Here is a 22,761-nt window from a genome sequence, read left to right on the forward strand (position 1 = left end):
AGCCCAAGTTACTCGTCTTGGTTGTTGATGCTCAGCTTCCTTAGAGAACCCATTTGCACATGCAGACTTACACATACAGTTTTTTTATTACTTGAGTAGGTATTTTATAAGCAGTACTGGTAAATGTCAGTTGATACTGATGGTGATATGGACTGGTCCTGCTATTTTATTTGGTCTCTACTTATTCTTGTAAAATACTTCAAAATAATACCAAAGAGCTATGTCTATGTATACTTTCAGTGTGTTTTAGAGAAGAATTTGCTTATGTACTGTTTTTATTCACAAGTAATTTGCATTGTCTTATCTCTTCCAGGAGGAGAGCATTCCCATTGCTTTATCTGGTAGGGATATTTTAGCTAGAGCAAAAAACGGAACAGGCAAGAGCGGTGCCTACCTCATTCCCTTACTTGAACGGCTAGACCTGAAGAAGGACAATATACAAGGTTAGTTGTTTGTTTAAACTGTAAATGGTGATTTAAATCTTGGAGCTATTACCATCTTTTTTTTAGTCAGAACTTAAATAATCTGGAATTCGTATTTATCCTTTTCACGGTTTTTGGCCTGGTTGTCTTGTAAAAATGATTCCTAACTTTTTAAAGAGGTTTCTAGTTTTCAAAGTTCTTTTACATATTATACAGCTATGACAACATTCCAGTGAGATAGGCAAAATAAGTATTATTGTCCTATAGATAGGAAAAGCTAAGATCTTGAGAAGTTAAATTATCTGACATAGATTACTTACAAACTATGGAACTGAAATGTTTCTTGTGACAGCTGTGTGTCTGCAGAGTTCCTTGTAGAAACGTGAACTTTTTTCTCCTTGAAGCCTTGTGGTTTGGGGATTTTAAGAGCTTAGGCGGTAAGGAAGAAACACATTTCCATAACTGTACCCAGAGTAAGCTAATAGAGTTAAGTTTTCATCTCTGAAGCTTTTTCTTAAATTTTCAGCTGTTTTTTTCCCCAGCTTTCTTGATCTATAATTATTATTTCTGCCATCTCTCTGTTGCTTACTTTCATATGATATAAATAGAACTGGGCGGCAAGAGTTTATTTGGGTATTTTGACTAGTGAATCTCTTACTAAAATATTAATGAACTTTGGGCTAATAATTGACAACTCAAAGAACCCTTTAAGGGTTTGTAACTAAGAAGAGTACAAGAATTGTATAGCATTGTTACTGAGGGAAAAGTCTAAATCTGGAACACTATAATAGGTTCTCTTTTTTTTTTTTTTTTTTTTAGGAAATTTATTCATTTGAGTGTCTTAATTACAAGGGGAAATATTTCTGTAGCTTCTTAAACTCTTAATATATGCTGTTGTTTTTTTTTTTTTTCTGTTTTCTCTGTTATTTGTTATTTTCCAGCAATGGTGATTGTTCCCACTAGAGAACTTGCTCTACAGGTCAGTCAAATTTGCATCCAGGTCAGCAAACACATGGGAGGGGCTAAAGTGATGGCAACCACAGGAGGAACCAATTTACGGGATGACATAATGAGGCTTGATGATACAGGTAGGCAATGATTGATGTAAGGTGGCTGGCTCTCTGTAATTCCACACACAGGTGTTTCCTTTCAGTAACTTATTAAAATTGTTTTTTAAATTAATAAGGAACATTGCAGTAGAAAAATGAATAAAGGAAATGACCATTTTATTCAAGCAAAAAAACAAATTGTTTTAGTAATTGAAAGAATATTCAGCCTTACTAGTAATTTTTTAAATTGCACATAAAAACAGTAAAGTGATATTGTACCTGTCTGATTGACAAGGTTAATTCAGATTGGCAAGGCTAATTCAGATTGCAAGGCTAATTAGTAACCAGTAATGTGAGTTTGTGGAGAAATTGGCTGTCTTGCAACATGGGGGTATAAATTGATATAATCTCTATGGTGGGCAATTTGGCATTATATTTCAAAATTATAAATGTATATTTTTAAGAATCTTTTTTTGAAGAAATAATTGGACAAATGCAAGGTTGTTTACTACAGCATGGTTTGTAGTACTGAAAAAATTGGAGCAACCTGCATGTCAGGGGAGTTTGGCTAAAATACATTGGGTATAGTCTGAAGGGAATTCCACACGGCCATTAAAGAGTGAAGCTGACCTGTATTCATTTTTTAATGAAGAGTTCTCCATGATACATTATTTAGTGAAAAAAGAAAACAGCAAGAATGAAATCCACTTATATAAAATTATACATAGAATTTTAGTCAGAATTTTTAATATGATTATCATTTGATTAATTACTATATTCTTTGTGCTGTCCTGTTATTTAAAATGATTATTTTATTTGATCCTTATTACAGTCTTTGGAAGACCATTGATCTAGATTAAAGGCAAGCTACTGTATCAGAAGCTTGGCATACCTTTTGTTTTTCCTTGGGGGTTGCCCCAGGACAAGGAAGTATGCCCCTTATTTGGAGCAGGTGATTTGGGAAGTTGTAGCCCCGCCCCCACGTAGCAGTGAAACTAACCGTTATTCTCTAGCCAACCAAAGGTGAAATGGAAATCCATATTCTAAAACACATCTTTGCCTCTTTGTATTATTCCTACCTCTACAGCAGTGTTTCTCATATATGATAAAAACCTTTACTATGTCCTTTTTGCCCCAACTAAAATTAACGAAAATATGTTTTCTAATCTTGTGTAGTGCATGTCGTGATAGCTACCCCTGGGAGAATCCTGGATCTTATCAAGAAAGGAGTAGCAAAAGTTGATCATGTCCAGATGATAGTATTGGATGAGGTAATGTCTCTTCATTTGGAAACATACTATTCTGTACTACTCTGGCTTTGTTCATAACTGCCAGTGAATGAAGCATAACCTCTTTGTGTTTATGAGCTTTTGTTTTTGTTTTTGTTTTTTAATTTTTGGCTGCATTGGGTCTTCGTTGCTGCGCGCAGGCTTTCTCTAATTGTGGCGAGCGGGGGCTACTCTTCGTTGCGGTGGGTGGGCTTCTCATTGCGGTCGCTTCTCGTTGCAGAACACAGGCTCTAGGCACACGGGCTTCAGTAGTTGTGGCTCGCAGGCTCATTAGTTGTGGCACATGGGCTTAGTTGCTCTGTGGCATGTGGGATCTTCCCGGACCAGGGCTCGAACCCATGTCCCCTGCATTGGCAGGCGAATTCTTAATCACTCTGCCACAAGGGAAGTCCCTATGACCTTTTAATAAATGCATGACTATTGTCGGTTCAAAGTAATTTGCTTACAAAACATGTTTACTCTTTAAAAACAATAGATGATAGGAATTTGTAGGAGTAAATCAGCCTTGTGTCTTTTTCTTAGTAAAGCCAGGTTTTTATTTTTCAGTAAGAGAAGTTGTTTAATAATCTCAAAGCCAAGTTCATTCTAAGTCCCTTTCCATTCTGTGATTCATCTTAAGAAGCATGTAATGTCTCTAACCCCTCATTTAGCATACAACGTTGTATTGTTTGGTTTTTCGTCTCTGTTATAATGTGTTATCTCACCAGGTTATAAGTGCCTTTTAAGAACTTATTCAGCTCTGCATCCTTGGGACCTAGCAGTGTTTTATACGTGTATGAAATCAGTGTTGATGTTTTTAAAGTTATTTTCCTGTTTGGTCTGTGTTTTAGATTACTAGAGCAGTTTCATCATGATCTAATTCCGAACAGGTTTTTATCTTTGAGTAATGAGAGAGCACATTTATTAGTTACTGCGTGCTAGCACTAAGTGCTTTACATGTTTTTTCATTTAATTTTTGCAAGAATCCTGTAATGTAGGTATCCTATAAAGTAGTTACTATAGTAAGAAGACATCTTAATTTTTAAATCGTGGAAACTGAAATAGTCAGTGGTTAAGAAACCTCCCAACATAGCTAATAAGTGAAGGAGACAAGTTTTAAACCCAGGTAGTTTGACTCTGCAGCCTGTACTTTTAACCACTATACCATAATGTCTCTGTAATGGAAGTCACATTAAAATTTTGTTATGGGAACAAGGATTATATCTGTCTAGGACTTTTTTTCCTTGGAAGATGAGTATTATAGACTTTTCCCCTTCTGAATCACTGGTAGTGTGTCTTGGTGCCTTTGGACTATGCAGTGTTGTAGAGGACTTACTGTTTACAACCAGCAGCATTCCATGAACTTGCTGGATGATGCCTTATTAACCAAAGACCTTAGACATTATTTCATTGTGTTTAAGATCGTCTTCTCTTTGTACTGCAGGCAGATAAGTTGCTGTCACAGGATTTTGTGCAGATAATGGAGGATATTATTCTCACGCTACCTAAAAACAGACAGATTTTATTATATTCTGCTACTTTCCCTCTTAGTGTACAGAAGTTCATGGTGAGTATAAACCTGTACTTGGAAGCAGTACTATCCTGTTGTCCATGAGTATATCTTTATCCATAATTACATCTTACTACTAGTCTATATTACACTGATTTCAAGTTTTGGGCTTTTTTTTTCAGCTGATCAGTTAAGGTTTGTTATGCGTAAATTAACTGATTTTTTTTTAAGATACAAAACTAATTTGATTCTTATTTGTTCACTTAGCTTTTGGTGTCAGACTGACATAGCCATTGATGCTAGATAAATTGATTACAGCATAATTCTATATTTAAAGTACAAAATAGTAACTTAGCTGTATATCTGAATGTTATATCTCCCATTTTATGGTAATTTACTTCTTCCATGACAGATAATAACATTTTAAAGAGGGCTCCATCCCTTAAAGTAAGAGTTTATCAGGCAGACATGGATGAGGATATATTCTGAGTTTAAGAAATAGACTCTGCTTTCGTTTAAATATGAGACTTTTTTTTTTTTTTTTTCAGAATTCCCATTTGCAGAAACCCTATGAGATTAACCTGATGGAGGAACTAACTTTGAAGGGAGTAACCCAGTACTACGCATATGTAACTGAGCGCCAAAAAGTACACTGCCTCAACACACTTTTCTCCAGGGTAAGTCTGTTAGGCTTCAGCGGCTGAATGTTGTCCGTTACTTACTACTTAACCTCAGTAAGACAAACAGTTGTATCAGTTTTCTCACCATTTTCTTTTTCTTTCTTTTTTTTTAATTTTTTAAATACTTATTTATTTGGCTGCTCCATGTCTTAGTTGTGGCATGCAGGATCTTTTAAGTTGCAGCATGTGGGCTCTTAGTTGCGGCATGCGGGATCTAGTTCCCTGACCAGGGATCGAACCCGGGCACCCTGCACAGGGAGCATGGAGTCTTAACCACTGGACCACCAGGGAAGTCCCTCTCAGCATTTTCAGTGTAAAAAAATTCCTAAGTTTTTCCTAAAGGTAGTTTGAGTTGTTGATCTGAAGCTGATGCTGTATGATTGACAAGTCACAGGCACTTCTAATTTGATTCTAAAATAATTTGACTTTAATTACAGATAATCCTCATTATTCTCAGTAATTATAATTGTTCTGTTGTAGGCAGATTCTGTTTTTGCAAATTTGCCTACTTGCCAAAATTTCCTTGTAACCCTGAAGTCAGTACTCAGGTGCTCTTGAGGTCATTTGCAGACCTACGTGAAAAATTTGAGACCTCATGCGGTTTCCCCCTGCTTTCTTGTTTCGGCTCATACTATAAATGAACACCCTTTTCACAGTCTATTTAGTGCCACATTTCCCACATTTCTGTGCTTTTCTGTTGATTTTACTCTTTTAAAGGCCCCTAGGCATAGTGCTGAAGTGTTGTCCAGCGCTCCTAAGTACAAGAAGACTGATGTGCCTTGCAGAGATAATGTATTAGATAAACTTCATAAAGGCATGAGTTACAGAGCTGTGGGCCATGAGTAAATAAGGTGTCTTTAAACAGTTAACACTGTTTAAACCAAATTCCTTGGTGGTCCAGTGGTTAGGACTCCACGCCTCCACTGCAGGGGGCATGGGTTCGATCCCTGATCAGGGAAGTAGGATCCTGCAAGCTGTGTGGCAGGGCCAAAAAAAAAAAAAACCAGTAACACATAAAACAAGGTTATCTGTTGACCCGTTGATGAAGAAGTTAAGTGTTCCTCACAGGAACCTAAATAACACTGTATTTCCCCTGGAAGCAGTGGTCCTATATTCAGTAATTCAGTGTTTCCAGTAACTGTATAGAACATAACTACCTCAAGTAATGAGAATTGGCTGTGTTTTACTCCTGTTGGCAATTATGCGGCCCTTATGAAAAATACTCTGCTACAATAAAACTTACTCTACAATAAAAATTATCTTCAACTACTATGTAAATGAATAGTACTTAAAATTTTTACAGTTTTGCATCTGTCTTGTATCATGAGATTCTAAGTTTTAGATGATATTTTCAAGATTTGGCAAAGTTAATGAAGGTTTTTGTTTTCCTTCCTTATGTCATCTTTTGTTTTGTTTTGTTTTCCCCCTGTGCTCAGCTTCAGATAAACCAGTCGATCATTTTCTGTAACTCCTCTCAGAGAGTTGAATTGCTAGCCAAGAAGATTTCTCAACTGGGTTATTCTTGCTTCTATATCCATGCTAAAATGAGGCAGGTGAGTGTAAAACTTGAACTTGTATAGATTTTAAAAAAAAAAATCTTTTTCTTAGTATTTCTTGGATTTTGTTTTGTTTTAATGCTCTTCCAAATGCCCTGAGTTTAAGAATAAATTATTCCTTAGCAGGCAAAGGACCATTCATTTTAACCTCTCTGGGGTTAGGTTTTCTAACTACAAACAGGGGTAATAGTACATATTCTTAACCTCACAAGGTTGTCAGGAAGATTGAGATTATGTATGAATGAATAGTTTGTAAGTTGCCAAGCATAATAGAAATGTGAGGTTTTATTCCCTTCCTTCCCCATATTCTTAGATTTGGGCTAGTATTTAATACAGTAATCACTAGCCACATGTGGCAATTTAAAAGAGTTAAAATTTAAATAAATAAGTTAAAATTAAACTATTTAAAATTTAGATTCAGTGCAATCCCTATCAAACTACCAATGATGTTTTTCACAGAACTAGAACAGAAAATTTCACAATTTGTATGGAAACACAAAAGACCCCGAATAGCCAAAGATCTTGAAAAAGAAAAACAGAACTGGAGGAATCAGGCTCCCTGACTTCAGACTATACTACAAAGCTACAGTAATCAAGACAGTATGGTACTGGCACAAAAACAGAAATATAGATCAATGGAACAGGATAGAAAGCCCAGAGATAAACCCACACACATATGGTCACCTTATCTTTGATAAAGGAGGGAAGGATATACAGTGGAGAAAAGACAGCCTCTTCAATAAGTGGTGCTGGGAAAACTGGACAGCTACATGTAAAAGTATGAAATTAGAACAATCCCTAACACCACACACAAGAATAAACTCAAAATGGGTTAAAGACCTAAATGTAAGGCCAGACACTATCAAACTCTTAGAGGAAAACATAGGCAGAACACTCTATGACATAAATCACAGCAAGATCCTTTTTGATCCACCCCTACCTCCTAGAGAAATGGAAATAAAAATAAACAAATGGGATCTAATGAAACTTAAAAGCTTTTGTACAGCAAAGGGAACCATAAACAAGATGAAAAGACAAACCTCGGAATGGGAGAAAATATTTGCAAACGAAGCAACTGACAAAGGATTAATCTCCAAAATATACAAGCAGCTCATGCAGCTCAATATCAAAAAAACAAACAACCCAATCCAAAAATGGGCAGAAGACCTAAATAGACATTTCTCCAAAGATATGCAGATGGCCAACAACACATGAAAGGATGCTCAGCATCACTAATCATTAGAGAAATGCAAACCAAAACCACAGTGAGGTATCACCTCACACCGGTCAGAATGGCCATCATCAAAAAATCTACAAACAATAAATGCTGGAGAGGGTGTGGAGAAAAGGAACCCTCTTGCACTGTTGGTGGGAATTTAAATGGATACAGGCACTATGGAGAACAGTATAGACAGATGTTCCTTAAGAAACTAAAAATAGAAGTACCATATGACCCAGCAGTCCTACTACTGGGCATATACGCTGAGAAAACCATAATTCAAAAAGAATCATGCACCGCAATGTTCATTGCAGCACTATTTACAATAGCCAGGACATGGAAGCACCCTAAGTGTCCATCAACAGGTGAATGGATAAAGAAGATGTGGCACATATATACAATGGAATATTACTCACCCATAAAAAGATACGAAGTTGAGTTATTTGTAGTGAGGTGGATAGACCTAGAGTCTCATACACAGTGAGGTAAGTCAGAAAGAGAAAAACAAATACTGTATGCTAACACATATATATGGAATCTTAAAAAAAAAAATTCTGAAGAACCTAGGGGCAGGACAGGAATAAAGACCTAGACGTAGAGAATGGACTCTAGGACATGGGGAGGGCTAAGGGTAAGCTGAGACGAAATGACAGAGTAGCACTGACATATAAGCACTACCAAATGTAAAATAGCTAGTGGGAAGCAGCCGCCTAGCACAGGGAGATCAGCTCTTGCTTTGTGACCACCTAGCGGGGTGGGAGGGAGATGCAAGAGGGAGGGCATATGGGGATATATGTATATGTATAGCTGATTCACTTTGTTATACAGCAGCAACTAACACAACAGTGTAAAGCAATTATATTCCAATAAAGATGTTAAAAAAATAAAATTTAGTTCTTCAGTCACACTAACCACGTTTGAAGTGCCGCATTACATGTGACTAGCAGTCACAGTTTTGGAAAGTGCAGATACAGAACATTTCCATCATTGCAGAATGTTCTGATTTTTCTGTGTACCTCCTCAAGTACACCTGTTTTTACTATTTGCCTTTAGAAAAGGATGCAATCTATATTTCAGAACTTAATTCAACGGAAAATAAATTCAAAACTATCACAAGACAACATTTTGTGTTTGTGCTGACGTGAAATTTCATAAGAAAGCAGTTTCTGTAGGCTAATGGGTTAAGAACTTAATCAACTCACATATGGTTTTCAAAGAAGCTTAGTGTCATGGATCAGATACCTTCATGTAGGCCCCTAATATTAAAATTATCACAGGAAATGAATGTATTAAATTGAAGAGAATATTTCAGAATGGAAGAACATTGTGTTGAAAGACCAGTTTGCCAGATGCTAGATTTATTGCTTTTGCTAGAGTCAGCGTATGTTTTCATTTTGGTTTTTTAATTGGAAAGTAGTTATATTTAGCTTTTGTATATAATAACTGAAAAGGTAAATTAGATGTTTTGGTCAAGCCAAACTTTTGGCATCTTTTGTTTGAAATATTTTAGAAGTATGGTTAAAATTATCACTAAAAATTCACTCCAGCAAAAAAAAAAAAAAAATACCTTTAAGAATTGAGATAGGGCTTCCCTGGTGGCGCAGTGGTTGCGCGTCCGCCTGCCGATGCAGGGGAATCGGGTTTGCGCCCCGGTCCGGGAAGATCCCACATGCCGCGGAGCGGCTGGGCCCGTGAGCCATGGCCGCTGAGCCTGCGCGTCCGGAGCCTGTGCTCCGCAACGGGAGAGGCCGCAGCAGAGGGAGGCCCGCATACCACAAAAAAAAAAAAAAAAAAAAGAATTGAGATAATAAGCAACATATACACACATATTCATATTAATTCCCATGGGAAACTAATTTATGGATTCATATTCCCATGGGAAACTAATTTATGGTTAATTATTTTCATCTTTTGTTTTTAATTTATGTGTATTGAATTTGGCTCCTCATTCATGTAAAAAATAATTTGGGTATAAGGAACTTTGGGTAGGAGAAAAAAATCATGGCAGTTTGGGGGCTTGTGTGAATTTTAATCAAATCAAATGCATTACTTTGTTCCTAGGAACATCGGAATCGTGTATTTCATGATTTCCGCAATGGCTTATGCCGCAATCTTGTTTGCACTGGTAAGTATTTTGTTTCGTTTACACATAGTTTTTCTTCTTAGTTTTGCTCTTTCTCTATCGTATCACGCAGTGAGGCCTGTGATATAGTCCAGCTCGTTCTACTATCATTTCTAGAATTTCTGAAGTTGTGAATGAGCTGTAGTTAACTTTTGAAATTAGATTCCATACCTGAAACTGCAGACGACTTGTTCTGGCACTCATACCTCATCTCTGCCTTTTAAACCAGTTTTGGGGTTTGTATATTTTCTGAATAGTTTTAGCATACAGGAATGAATTATGTATAGCATACACAAAATGAATTATGTTAAGAAACTATGTTTTAGAAGTGTTTATCATGGCCTTTTTGGGGTTTTTTTTTTTGTCAGAATCAGACCAGTTTATGTTTTGGTATATTTCACTGTGAAGAAAAACAAACTGGGGCGGGGCAGGTGGACAGAGCAGACAAAACAAATGGATTCAGTAGCCTCCCATCTCTACACTGGAAATATAGTCTTAGTATTAATACTAGATTAATAATCTAAACTAGGCTTCTGGATAGAGGGAAGAACCTGGATTTTTTTTTTTTTTTTTTTTTAATTTTTGAGGTATACACACAGATAAATAAAGAACTGCTTGGGTTCTGAAGGCCGACTGTAAAGTTATATGCAGATTTTCAACTGTGAGACCGTAACCCCTGAGTTGTTCAAGGGTCAGCTGTATAGACAAACAGAAGGTGCCATTTACCATTAACCATTTCCTTATTTGAGAATGAAAAATACGTTTTTGTTTTCTAGAAAGAGTTCTTAGTACTTATAGAACTCACACGTTGATATGAATTACTGCTGTGGTTACATGGTTTTATTTTTAAGCATTACTTGCAAGGCTGCCTTCAGATAAGTTTTTGAAGTGCCGATGCTTACTTCTTTCTGATTTTTCAGAACAGTGGGTAATATGTTGTTAAATAAGTACTGAATAACATTTATGTATAAAATGTATAAATAAATATATGCAAAGTACCACTCCTCTTCAAGGAGTAGTTGTTTAATCAGAGATAAAAAGATAACATTAAGAACCTAAGGCAGGGCCTTCAGACTTTCTCTGTGAAGTGTCATATAGTAAATACCTTAGACTTTGCACACCATATGGTCTCTGTTACAAGTTACAAATTTGTGGCAGTATATAAACAAATGGGCATGGCCACATGGCAGTAAAACTTTATTTACAAAAACAGGCATTGGGCTGGGGAGTAAAGGTAATTTGCAAGTGTGAGGTATGTACAGTAAATAATCCTAAATTATCGTAAGAGAGAGGGAAGGTGACTAGCTGAGGTGATCTGAGAAGAGATGAAATTGTAATTTAAGCTATAGGTGAGTTTCAGACTTGCAGAAGAAGGAATTTTAAGTTAGGGGGCTGGTATAAAAAGTAATCCATAGACGGCTAAGAAGATACGTTTAAAGAAGTTTGGTGGAGAGGAAAGTTTGAGATGTGTTAGAGAAGTATGTTAGGACCACAGTATAGAGTAGAGGACCTTGAATATCAGTTTTAAATTTTATCTGGAGGCAATTTAAAATAACGAGTTACAAATTCAAAGCAGTATTTTAGAAATATTTGACCATGGATTATTTTGAAGTGTGGAGCTGATAGATGCAGGGAAACCTAGTTATTAGCCTATAATAGTTAATTTCTACCTGTATTTTTCAAAGCCTAAATTAGCATAATAATTGTGGGACTAGAAAAGAATTAGAAGGGGGCTTCCCTGGTGGCGCAGTGGTTGAGAGTCCGTCTGCCGATGCAGGGGACGCGGGTTCGTGCCCCGGTCCGGGAGGATCCCACATGCCGCGGAGCGGCTGGGCCCGTGAGCCATGGCTGCTGGGCCTGTGCGTCCAGAGCCTGTGCTCCGCAACGGGAGAGGCCACAACAGTGAGAGGCCCGCGTACCACAAAAAAACAAACAAACGAATTTGAAGGGATAGCCTTGCATATTAGCTTACCTCAGACCTGTTATAAATCATTTATCAGAAGGGGATGAATGAATTCTAAACAAAGCATAAATAATTACTGCTAGAGTATTATGTCTTTTTAGAAGTATTCTATGTTACACAACAAAATTTTTAAAAATAATTTTCTCTGTTAACCTTGGATTAAATACTCAAAAATAGACTGAAGAAAATTATACTCCTGAGACTCATTTATAAGTGTGTAGCTTATCAGTCATCCTTGATTTGCACAGTCACCTTAGACCATTTTTTAACACTTTGTTACAGGACTGGGAAAAGGTAACTTGTTGAGCAGAAAGCTGCTTATGGTAATGTGCATGACAGATAATGCCAGTAATTTGCAAATGCTTTTGAATTACTGATGAAGTGAATGAAGCTTAGGTTACATTAGAAATATATGTTAAAGAGTATCATGGCACCAAATTGAAGGATATAATGGAGTTGTTGTTTTTTTTTTAAGATTTGTTTACCCGAGGTATTGATATACAAGCTGTGAATGTGGTAATAAACTTTGACTTCCCAAAGCTGGCAGAGACCTATCTCCATCGTATTGGAAGATCAGGTGAGGAAAAGGAAGATGTTCTTCGTGGAAGTTGTTTGAGAAGTTTAATCACTAAATTTTGTTCCTTTGTAGAGTGTGGTAGCAGTTAGAACAGTGAATTAAAACTAATTTAGTTGTTTGATATATCAAATTAATTTCCAATTCTTCCAGAACATTTATTTTTAAAAGTTAAAATAATTTTATGCTTAATTTAAGATTCACAAATGAGACCCTCACTTCTCTAATGGTACTGTTTAGTATGTATATTCTGGCAACTTTTGACAGAAATGAGCCACCCGTTTTTTCATTTGAAAAAGGTAAAATAGAAGTACTACTTTAGGCTGTGAAACGTGAAGTTGTAACGTGTGTATGGGTTCATATACTCAGAATGGCACTGAACAAAAACATAAATCTTGTATGGATTTGCCACTTACAGACTAGTGCTTGCACATTGATTCCCATATTTAACTGTTTTATTAATTAAAATTGGTTTTTGTTAGGTCGCTTTGGTCATCTTGGCTTAGCCATCAACTTGATCACATATGATGATCGCTTCAACCTGAAAAGTATTGAGGAGCAGCTGGGAACAGAAATCAAACCTATCCCAAGTAACATTGACAAGAGCCTGTATGTGGCAGAATACCACAGCGAGCCTGTAGAAGATGAGAAACCTTAACAAGCATGTGTGTACCCAGCAAAATAGCAAAGTGAGCATAATGTTTAAAGAAAGGAAATCAAGGTCCTCTTTCTTGGGGGAAATTTGATGTTCCACGGTATATAGTTAGCAATAAAGGATGAAATACCTCTTGGCATAAATGACAGTAAACAGGAAGTATCTCTGTTGAAGTTGTGATCTTATTGGCAAATCCATAAATGCAGTTCACTTGAATACAGTCTTCCTAAGTAATGTAGTATGTGAGCAGTACTTAAGACAAATTCAGACTTCTAAAATAATGGAAGCAAAAAAGAATCAGCGATTTTGAATATGAAAATATTTTTGCTCTTTTCCTTTATCACTCGGTCATCTCTGTTAGTGTTCACTCTTAATTTCTAATGGGTACCTTAATAAATTATGTTAAATTACCTGTAAAATTTTATTGCTAAAGGTGTAATCAGGTTATGATGATAACTGTCTTATTTTAAGTGCCCACTCTGGTTTCCTGCAGATGGTTTCTCATCTTTTGGTGACTGTTGGGCTCTGGTAGAAATGCTTAAAAAAAAAGGCTTGACATAGGGAAAAACCTCTAAAACAGCCTACATTCCTCTAAGGAAAATCTGATTTAATTTGAGAGCTGATCGTTTCCAAATCAACAGTGAACATTCTACCTGTTACTATTTTTAGATTTTTCAAATTACTCTCTTCACTTTAACCTTTTTATCCTAATTTAAATGTCAAACACAAAACCCTTGGACAAATATAAAACTAGCCCATGTTTTGTTTTGTTTTGTTTGCGGTATGGGGGCCTCTCACTGTTGTGGGCTCTCCCGTTGCGGAGCACAGGCTCCGGACGCGCAGGCTCAGCGGCCATGGCTCACGGGCCCAGCCGCTCTGTGGCACGCGGGATCCTCCAGGACCAGGGCACGAACCCGTGTCCCCTGCATCGGCAGGCGGACTCTCAACCACTGCGCCACCAGGGAAGCCCTAGCCCATGTTTGCTAATACATTGGCAGGCTGTTGAGTTCATGTACGGTTTAAAAAAAAAATTTTTTTTTTAAATTGTCATAGAGACTGCTGCCTGTTACCAGAACTTCCAGGGTTTCATTCTGTCTCTGGGATACATAGCAGAAATTCCTTAATCCTGAGTCGATTCTACAGTAGGCAGACAGGCTCAGTAGAAGCTGTTATAGAGAGTAGTGGGATGGGGATTGTGAACGCCTATGTATCCTATTTCTTATTGCTTTCATGGCATTAATTTTAGGCTTCTTTTTTCTCTAGGTTTTGACAAACTACAGAAGGCTCGTTTGGATCTGTGACACATCGATTTTGGGGGGATGCTCTTCTCTTTGTGGGTTTTTCATCTTCTTTTATTTTGGAACTATGAAGACTTAAAAGAGCTCAGACATTTTTTTTTTAATTGGTGAAGAGAAAAAAGCTGAAAAGGAATTTACCTTTTTTGTTCCACTTGTTTGCACTGTGTGCTGACTGAACATTAGTTGCACTAACTGCTGGTTTTTTAAAAATGTTTTCTGGGGAAGGGGGACAAGGAAGGAGGAGAAAGAAGAGAAGGGGAGAAACCCTAAAAAGAGAAGAATCTTGATGAACACAAGCTTGTCTGCGATTTCAAAATTCTCCAACAGCTGACTCTTGAGTGCATTTCAACTTCTCCCTGGTTACTCATCCGTTTTTTAAGCCTGAAGAGCTTATTACTTATTTGTGCAAAGTGCCTTATGCTATGAGACCATTCAGAATATCATCTTTTAGACACAGCCCAAGGAATCAACAGTAGTATTGTTTTTTTCTTCTTAAAATTTTTGTCTTTCCGTTTTGGTTTCAAGTTGAAGTCTCTCTCTTCCCTTTCCACCCGATACTCAAGCCCAGGGCTGGAAGATGAAACGTATTAGTAATGTTAAACACCATTTTCTTTTTCTTTATGTGGAGGAGTTGATATGCAACTGCAGTTCATCCGTACTGTAAATACATGTATTTAAAAAAAAAACAATCCCAAGTAAAAATTTCTTCTGGGCTGAGTAGATGCAACATCATCGCTCCCAAAGGAAAGAGCAGTCTATCATTGCAGGAGCCATATGACAAGCCTTTTGTGCTCTATAGCAGAACACTAAAGACTGGTTTACATACGCCTCCATTAGCAGTTATGGCACTTGATGTGTAGACATGTCAGAGCCTTTGACCCTCTTTCCTCTGTGGCAGAGCGTGTCCCATAGAAAATTGGGTGTGTATACTTGTATAAACTTTGTAAATAGGTTTTTTTCTGGGTTCATATATATATATACATATATATATATTTTTTTTTTTTTGGATGAAGGTTGCTGGGATTAAGGGGATTAGAGTGATTATGGGAGCAGCTAAAGATGAGAGGGGCTCAGTTTTCCGCAACACTAAATTCTAAAAAAGTACTTTGGCTTCTTAACTGTAGAGAGCAGACCTCTACAGGGACAACCTCTGTTGGAAGAGGGACCCAGAAGTCTGGGATTCACTGCTGCCACACTTTGTCTTATATAGTACCTTTGGAGGAGGCCTGACAGAGAGCAAGGAAGCTTCAGAAACCTGTAATTCAAGATATTTTTGAGATGCTCTCTCTGATCATGTTTCTTCCCTCCTTTTTAAAAGTTTGAGAAACTTTTCAAGCTCAGCAAAAAGGGACAAAGAATAATTTGCAGTGTGGCAGTTTGATTGAGTGGCAGTTTCTTTGAGCAGTATATGTATAAAGCATGTATTTGCGTTTCAGAGTGTTAGCCAGTACCAGCTGTGGTAACATTAGCAGTTCTGGGGCTTACTTTCTGTGGATCTTCTCCTGTGCTGTGTAAGTGTGTTGCCCTCTGCCCACCTTGATACATAAACTTGCAGGAATGGGCAACCCCTGAGAGCTGTTAACTTTGATGCTACAGAAAGCTGCTTGCCATCCTCTTGCTTTGTGACAAGAATTATCTGTCATTTTGCATTGTAAATTGCTGGCAAATGCGTTACAGTCAATAGTGTTGCTTTAAATTGTGCCCCTCCCAACATGCTTGATGTTTGGCCTGATCTCCAGGCAAAAGGAGTGAGATGAAGCAAAACCAGTGAACTTTTTTTTTAATGTTTTTAATTCCCTTTTAACCCAGTATACTAGGTCAATTAGGAGGCATCTAGGATTTTTTTTTTAAAAAAGGAAAAAATAAAATTAAAAAAATTTGATTTCCATATTCCATTGTTTTCCAAAACCCTAAAATATTGCAAGATGTGTCCTGCATAAACTTTCATGCTTAACTCATCTGGAAAAAGAAATCAGTTATTCAAAGTTGCTTTTTGACTCTGCCTAGTTCTAAGCAAAATTGTGACTCACCCAAAATTCCTTGAGGATCAAAATCCTGCAGATGCCTCCTGATCAGACATAGCCCCAACTCCTTAAAAACTGTAGCAAGAGCTGCACAGTACAAAACCCCAAAAAGAATAACTCATTTATCTGGTAGCCAAGCCACATGTGTCTATCCAGCCAATGTTGGTTACTAAATACAAAGCCTACTTAAGTAAGTAACCTTTTTCCGGGGAGGGGTGGGGGGAGGGAATTTAAAAGGCATCAACTTTTGACCAAAAATCTTGCCCTTGTACTGATGCAGCTCTCTCTCCCCCACCTCTGGCGAGATAAGAGGGATCATTCATTATAGAAGAAAAGCAAGGAATGCTCATAAATGCAATTTTGCGTCTCGCTAGAGAGTGTGTGGGTGACTAAGCAGCACAGTCTTTTTTGCCATCCTCAGACTGTGCTCTGCCTGGTGCCACATGCTTGTGGGTCCCTCTAAAAGCACAGACTTTAAATTGAAAGTATTACTGAAGTACAGCCTCTGATGAGGAGTGGCACTTAAAACTGTCTGGGACACCACTATTGGACACAGTCTTGTAGAGGCAGCTGTCCAGTTTTGGTGCTTGTCTCTTGAATAGGAATTGTTAAATGGAAAGATGCTCAAAGGACTAGGTCAAAGCCTAGTCTTTTTTTTTTTTTTTTTTTAATCGCCCTTAAAATAAGGAGCATTGTTACTATTGGAAGTTGTTTTTGTGTTCCTTGCCGTATTGGGTGTTGAAGTAATGGTAATATTTTTCCACTGGTTCATTTGGATGAAAACTATTTGCCCTATTTTTAATATTTAAATTAGATTCAGCACCTGGCTTAACCAGTGGTTATATAGTTGTGTAATGGGTCGTGGACTGTTGCACAGCTTGCCTCTGTCCTTTTCCTTACATTCCGATGGAGAAACTTTCTTACCTTTTCCCTTAGTAATGGAATGGAATAAATTTATTCTAAAATGATCTTCCATGGGAAGAAGGGAGAGAGAAACCTAAATATAATCTCTAAATTATTTTCAAGTTGGTCCCAGCATTATAATGTGGGTTGGCCCCAAAGACTGGGGGGAGGGGGGAGGCAATTGGTTATCAATAATTGTTTTCAGAATGAGATGGGAGCATCTTTCCTTTGCCATGTGCTTTGTGTTAGAGACCATCATGCTTGGGTTAGAACCAGACAACCCAGCACAAAGCCTTGAGTGTAAATTGTTGGAATCAAAACATCTCATTCTGATCACTTGATTTTTTTTTAATAGGGGTGGGAGGGAGGTTACTTTGCCCCAAAAGGGAGGGTATCTGCACTAAGGATTTAGAAACACTTTGGAAGCTCATAACCTCATCAGAAACTGCCTTTAGTCACACTCCTGACCTTATAGATGAGTAACAAAAAGATGAAATAAGTTCTTGGGAACTAAGCCATGTTATTTTAATTTGCTCCTTTTTCAACGTCCTGTGTCTCTTGAGCTGTTATTGTGGAATCATTTTCTGGCAAAATACCTTTGTCAAGCAAAATTATTGGCCTCGTGGGATCTGACGTCAGTCAACTTTGGTGAATTTAAGTGGACTTTGGTGAGCTTATAGTTGTACTTTATATCCTTAAAGGTAGTTTTTTAAAACTTCCAAAGAAAACCCACTCTCTGATCTAAAAACTCATCTTTGGGGTAAAGAGTTCAGTGTCCAAAGGTTGTTAACAGTTCATGAGGTAAGAGGGCGCTAGCCTGGCACCTGGATTCTGCCCCTCCGTAGCTGACAGATTCCAACAGAAGTGTGTTTAAATTCTCCAGTAGACAATACTGGGCGGGGGGGGAGGGGGGGCTTGGAGGGGGGATAGGGTTGGGTTGCTAAGGTACAGGCTGCTGTACTTTACCCAGTGGTTGTGAGGGAGGGTCCCTGGAGAAAACCAAGTCGCTAGTCCCTTTTTTGAAACAAAATTAAAACTTGAAAAAAATTTTTTGTTTAGTACAAAATGGGATAGAATTTAATGTCCCTAGCCACAAGGGACCAGTTCCACTGAGAAGTGAACTCTATTTTGAAAACATTTGGGGAAAAGGAAAATTGGCTTTCTGTTAATTGGCAAATGTTCCAGTGGGGCTCTGTTTTTGTTGGAATGTGTTATGTTGTATGTACACATATATGGACCAGAGTGTCTGCTGAGTTTATAAAGTTAAAAGCTGGTTGATAAAATCTTGATTTTTGTTACTTTATCTCAATAAAAGCCCACTGGAACTTCGGATGTGTGTGTCGTGTGTCTTTAGCAGCAGGCTGTGCGGTTTAGGAATACTTGCCTTTGAAATTATTTTTACTTAAATAACTCACATTCTGGTAAAGCAGCAAGATTCTCAGCACTACTCCTCTGAATAAAATAATATGTGAGCACCTTTGTCCAGCCTTATTCATTGTCCCACCGTTTGCATTTCACTGTGTTCATAGCCTAAACACAGAACAGATAATCAGTTGGAAAGGAGAGAGATGTATGTCCGGGGGACCGCCATTAGTCACCTCCTAGAATTGTTTAGATATTTTAGAAAGTTGAACAAAAATTACTTAGGAATTAATGATATGAATGGAATTTGTATTCTGAGACCAAGAAATACTAATGAAAGATATCAAAAGACCTAAATAATTGGAGAAATCCAGACACAAAGCTGGACCCAGCATCCTTGCCCCCCACCCCAAAAGAAATACTTCAGCATAACAAAATAATGTTCCAGACATGTATGCTGAAAACTGCAAAATGTACTGATGAGAGAAATCAGGCCTGAAGACATAGTCTTCCAGTGCATGAACATGACACCTCTATTTTTGTCAGTTCCCCAGTTTCATCTGTAGGTTCAGAGTATTTCCTTCCAGTCAGTCCCAGCAAGCTTTTTGACAAGATAGCCACAAGATAATTCTAAAATTCATATGGAAAGGCAAACCGCCATAACAGTTTTGGAAGAGAACAAAATTGGAGGACTCATTACCTGATTTCAAAATATAGGAAGCTACAGCAGTCAAGAAATTTGTAAATTCAGTTCTTTCACTACAATACACGGAAGAAATGTACGGAGACATGCCATCAACCTTTTCATCTAAGGAGCAAAGAATGGATGTGTACAGTCTGGCCAAAGATCAATTTTTCTTGTAGATGCTGTGTGGGCAGTTTGTTCCTAGTTCATTAGGTGCATTTCCATTAGCCTGTTAATCTAATCGCGGAACAGCGTATGGCTCTTTCTGCCTCTGGATTTGTCCCACCCTCCCTCAGTTTACTGTCTCCAGAGATTGACCTGTATGAACCACGTAAATATTTCCTCTGCTCTCCGGCTCCCAAATTTGGGTTTGCTCACCAAGGATTCCCCCTCAGGAAATTAGAAAAAGAGTGAGGTAGGAGTTTGTATTCCTTTCATTCCCTTCCCGTAAGATGCCTCTAGCTGCTTTGTTTCTCAACTGGAGATCTCTGCAGCTGAGTCTCACTCTCTCCCTCCATTTTCTGGTAACCATCCTCTCCCCTTGGTAGATTTTCCCTACACCCATGCTTTCGTAAATAGGCCAGATGTAAATAAACTCTCCTCAAATTTTCCTATGCCATCTGTTTCTCGTTGGGACCCAGACAGAGTAATTGGTATCAGAAGTGGCCCCAGGAAACAGACTCTTAAAATGAGATTCTGGGATTGGGTTAGTTATATTTGATGAGCTCAATGATAACCTCCTTATGGGGGTTGGTGGATGGGATGGAACATGAATAATTCATGGTATACAGTGGCATCACAATTCAAATTTTCACTGGTAGTACCATGGGGTTAAGTGCAGGCAAAGGACGAGGCATAAGGAAATCAAGGGGCTATGACAATCAGCAATAATACAACCTACGGACTGGGAAAAAATATTTGCAAATGATATGACCGACAAGGGATTAATTTCCAAAATATACAAACAGCTCATACAACTCAACAACAGAAAAACAACCCAACCAAAAAGTGGGCAGATGATCTAAATATTTCTCCAAAGAAGACATACAGATGGCCAAAAGGCACATGAAAAAATGCTCAATATCACTAATTATTAGAGAAATGCAAATCAAAATTACAATGGGGTATCACCTCGCTCCGGTCAGAATGGCCACCATCAAAAAGTCTACAAATAATAAAAGTAGCTAGGCCCGTGAGCCATGGCCGCTGAGCCTGCGCGTCCGGAGCCTGTGCTCCGCAACGGGAGAGGCCACAACAGTGAGAGGCCCGCATACCACACACACACACACACACAAATAATAATAATAAATGCTGGAGAAGGTGTGGAGAAAGAGGAACCCTCCTACACTGTTGGTGCGAGTGTAAATTGGTGCAGCCACTATGGAGAACAGTATGGAGTTTCCTTTAAAAATTAAAAATAGAGTTACCATATGATCCTGCAACCCCACTCCTGGGCATATATCTGGAGAAAACTATAATTAGAAAAGTTACATGCACCCCTATGTTCATAGCAGCACTATTTATGATAGCCAAGACACGGAATCAACCTAAATGTCCATCAACAGATGAATGCATAAAGAAGATGCGATACATATATACAATGGAATATTACTCAGCCATAAAAAAGAATGAAATACTGCCATTTGCAGCAACATGGAAGGACCTAGAGATTATCATACTAAGTGAAGTAATCCAAAGACACATATCATATGATATGCTTATATGTGGAATCTAAAAAAAAGAGATAAAAATGAACTTATTTACAAAACAGAAATAGACCCACAGACATAGAAAACAAATTTATGGTTACCAAAGGGGAAAGGTGGGGAGGGATAAATTAGGAGGATGGGATTAACATATACTCACTACTATATATAAAATAGATAACCAACAAGGACCTACTGTATAGCACAAGGAACTATACTCAATATTCTGTAATAACCTATAAGGGAAAAGAGTCTGGAAAAGTATATCTATCTATATATCTATATCTATAGATATATATATCATTGAATCACTGTGCTGTATACCTGAAACACAACATCGTAAATCAACTATACTTCAATAAAAAAAATAACTTCCTTGTACCTTTCCTCCACCAACCACACACACACACATAAAAGTGGTAGGCCTTTTAAAACTTGTTCTTTGGCACAGGGTAAAAAAAAAAGAAAAGGCCTCAATTGCATACATAAGATTAAAAATATGAACATGCAATTAACATACAAACAGAACAAGAAGGCCTCCCTGGGAGTTTTGAAGAGGGTCCCTTATCTGCAGATAGCTTTGTCCTTAGCTAGTTGGTTACTGTGTCCATAGGACTGAAGTTGATGGCAGCCTTCTAAAGTTTTACTTTATTTGTATACACAGAAAATCTCTGGATCTGATGAACAGAATTCTGACTTGAGCCAGTCTGTTGATCTGTGAAGTTTCCAGGTGCGAGACAGTTAGCTGACACAGAGCCTCTTGAATAAAAGCAAAGCCTTCCTCAAAAGGACCTGTGACCATTTGCTAGCGTGACTATATATTGGGAAAGAGGGAATAACTAGACTTTTGAGGACTACTGGGGGCCCAAAATGCTACAGGTCAGAGTAAAGGCTTATGGAAGTCAAGTGATCCATGGAGTTTTGGCTTGGGTCCATCTCACAGTTGACATATTGGGTCCCCAAACCCAGGTCTAGATTGCGTAGTGGGAATTGACATCCTCAGCAACAGGCAAAATCACCAAATTAGTTCCCTGACCCATGGAATAATAAATATTATGGTAGAAAATGCTATGTAGAAGCCACTAGAACTGCCTCTAACTACCAAAGTAGTGAACCAAAACCAATAACACGTTCCTGAAGAGACTGCAGAGATTAGTTCCACCACTGAAGATTTAAAAGATGCAAGATTGGTGGTTTATAGGCCTTCCCTGGTGGTCCAGTGGGTGAGACTCCGCACTCCCAATGCAGGGGGCCCAGGGTCGATCCTGCATCTAGTTGGGGAACTAGATCCCACATGCATGCCGCAACTAAGTTCGCACGCTGCAACTAAGACCCGGCGCAGCCAAAATAAATCAATAAATATTTAAAAAAATAAAAAGATTGGTGGTTTCTACTACATCTTCCTTCAACACACATATCTCGTTTGTGCAGGAGACAAATGGATGGTGGGAAATGACAGTGGATTATCATAAACTTAAGTGATGATACCAGTTGCAACTGCTGTTCCAGATGTGTGTGTGTTTTTTGCTGGAACAAATCAACACATTCCCTGCCACCTGGTATACAGCTACTGATAGAGTGAACACTTTCTTTCTCTAGACTTGATAGTAAAGACTGTATGAAATAGTTGGTTTTCAGCAGGCAGGACCAGCAACACACTTTATTGGTCTGTGTCGGGGTTCTATTACCTCTCTAGCTGGCCTACAGAGACGGATCATCACTGAATTCTACAGGCTATCATCACGCTGGCCCACTACATTATAGC

General features: G+C 38.0%; 1 protein-coding gene across 6 annotated transcripts in view; it reads left to right on the forward strand.

Moving 5' to 3' along the window:
* The window catches only part of DDX6 (DEAD-box helicase 6), a 36,081-nt gene extending 17,508 nt beyond the window's left edge, over positions 1-18,573 (forward strand). For 5 of the 6 annotated variants that reach the window (XM_024131201.3, XM_024131202.2, XM_024131203.3 and 2 more), the window contains exons 5-14: positions 314-443; positions 1,364-1,510; positions 2,648-2,742; positions 4,184-4,306; positions 4,798-4,926; positions 6,366-6,482; positions 9,766-9,829; positions 12,265-12,366; positions 12,846-13,052; positions 14,282-18,573. In XM_024131201.3, coding sequence (XP_023986969.1) covers positions 314-443; positions 1,364-1,510; positions 2,648-2,742; positions 4,184-4,306; positions 4,798-4,926; positions 6,366-6,482; positions 9,766-9,829; positions 12,265-12,366; positions 12,846-13,021 — 1,083 coding nt within the window. In that variant the 3' untranslated portion in view covers positions 13,022-13,052; positions 14,282-18,573. The remainder of the gene's footprint in view (positions 1-313; positions 444-1,363; positions 1,511-2,647; positions 2,743-4,183; positions 4,307-4,797; positions 4,927-6,365; positions 6,483-9,765; positions 9,830-12,264; positions 12,367-12,845; positions 13,053-14,281) is intronic. The other variant, XM_024131207.1, reaches the window with a different exon arrangement.
* The last annotated feature ends 4,188 nt before the right edge of the window (positions 18,574-22,761 follow it).

Source organism: Physeter macrocephalus, chromosome 16 (genome assembly GCF_002837175.3).
Source record: "Physeter macrocephalus isolate SW-GA chromosome 16, ASM283717v5, whole genome shotgun sequence".
In the NCBI taxonomy this organism is placed as follows: Eukaryota; Metazoa; Chordata; class Mammalia; order Artiodactyla; family Physeteridae; genus Physeter; species Physeter macrocephalus.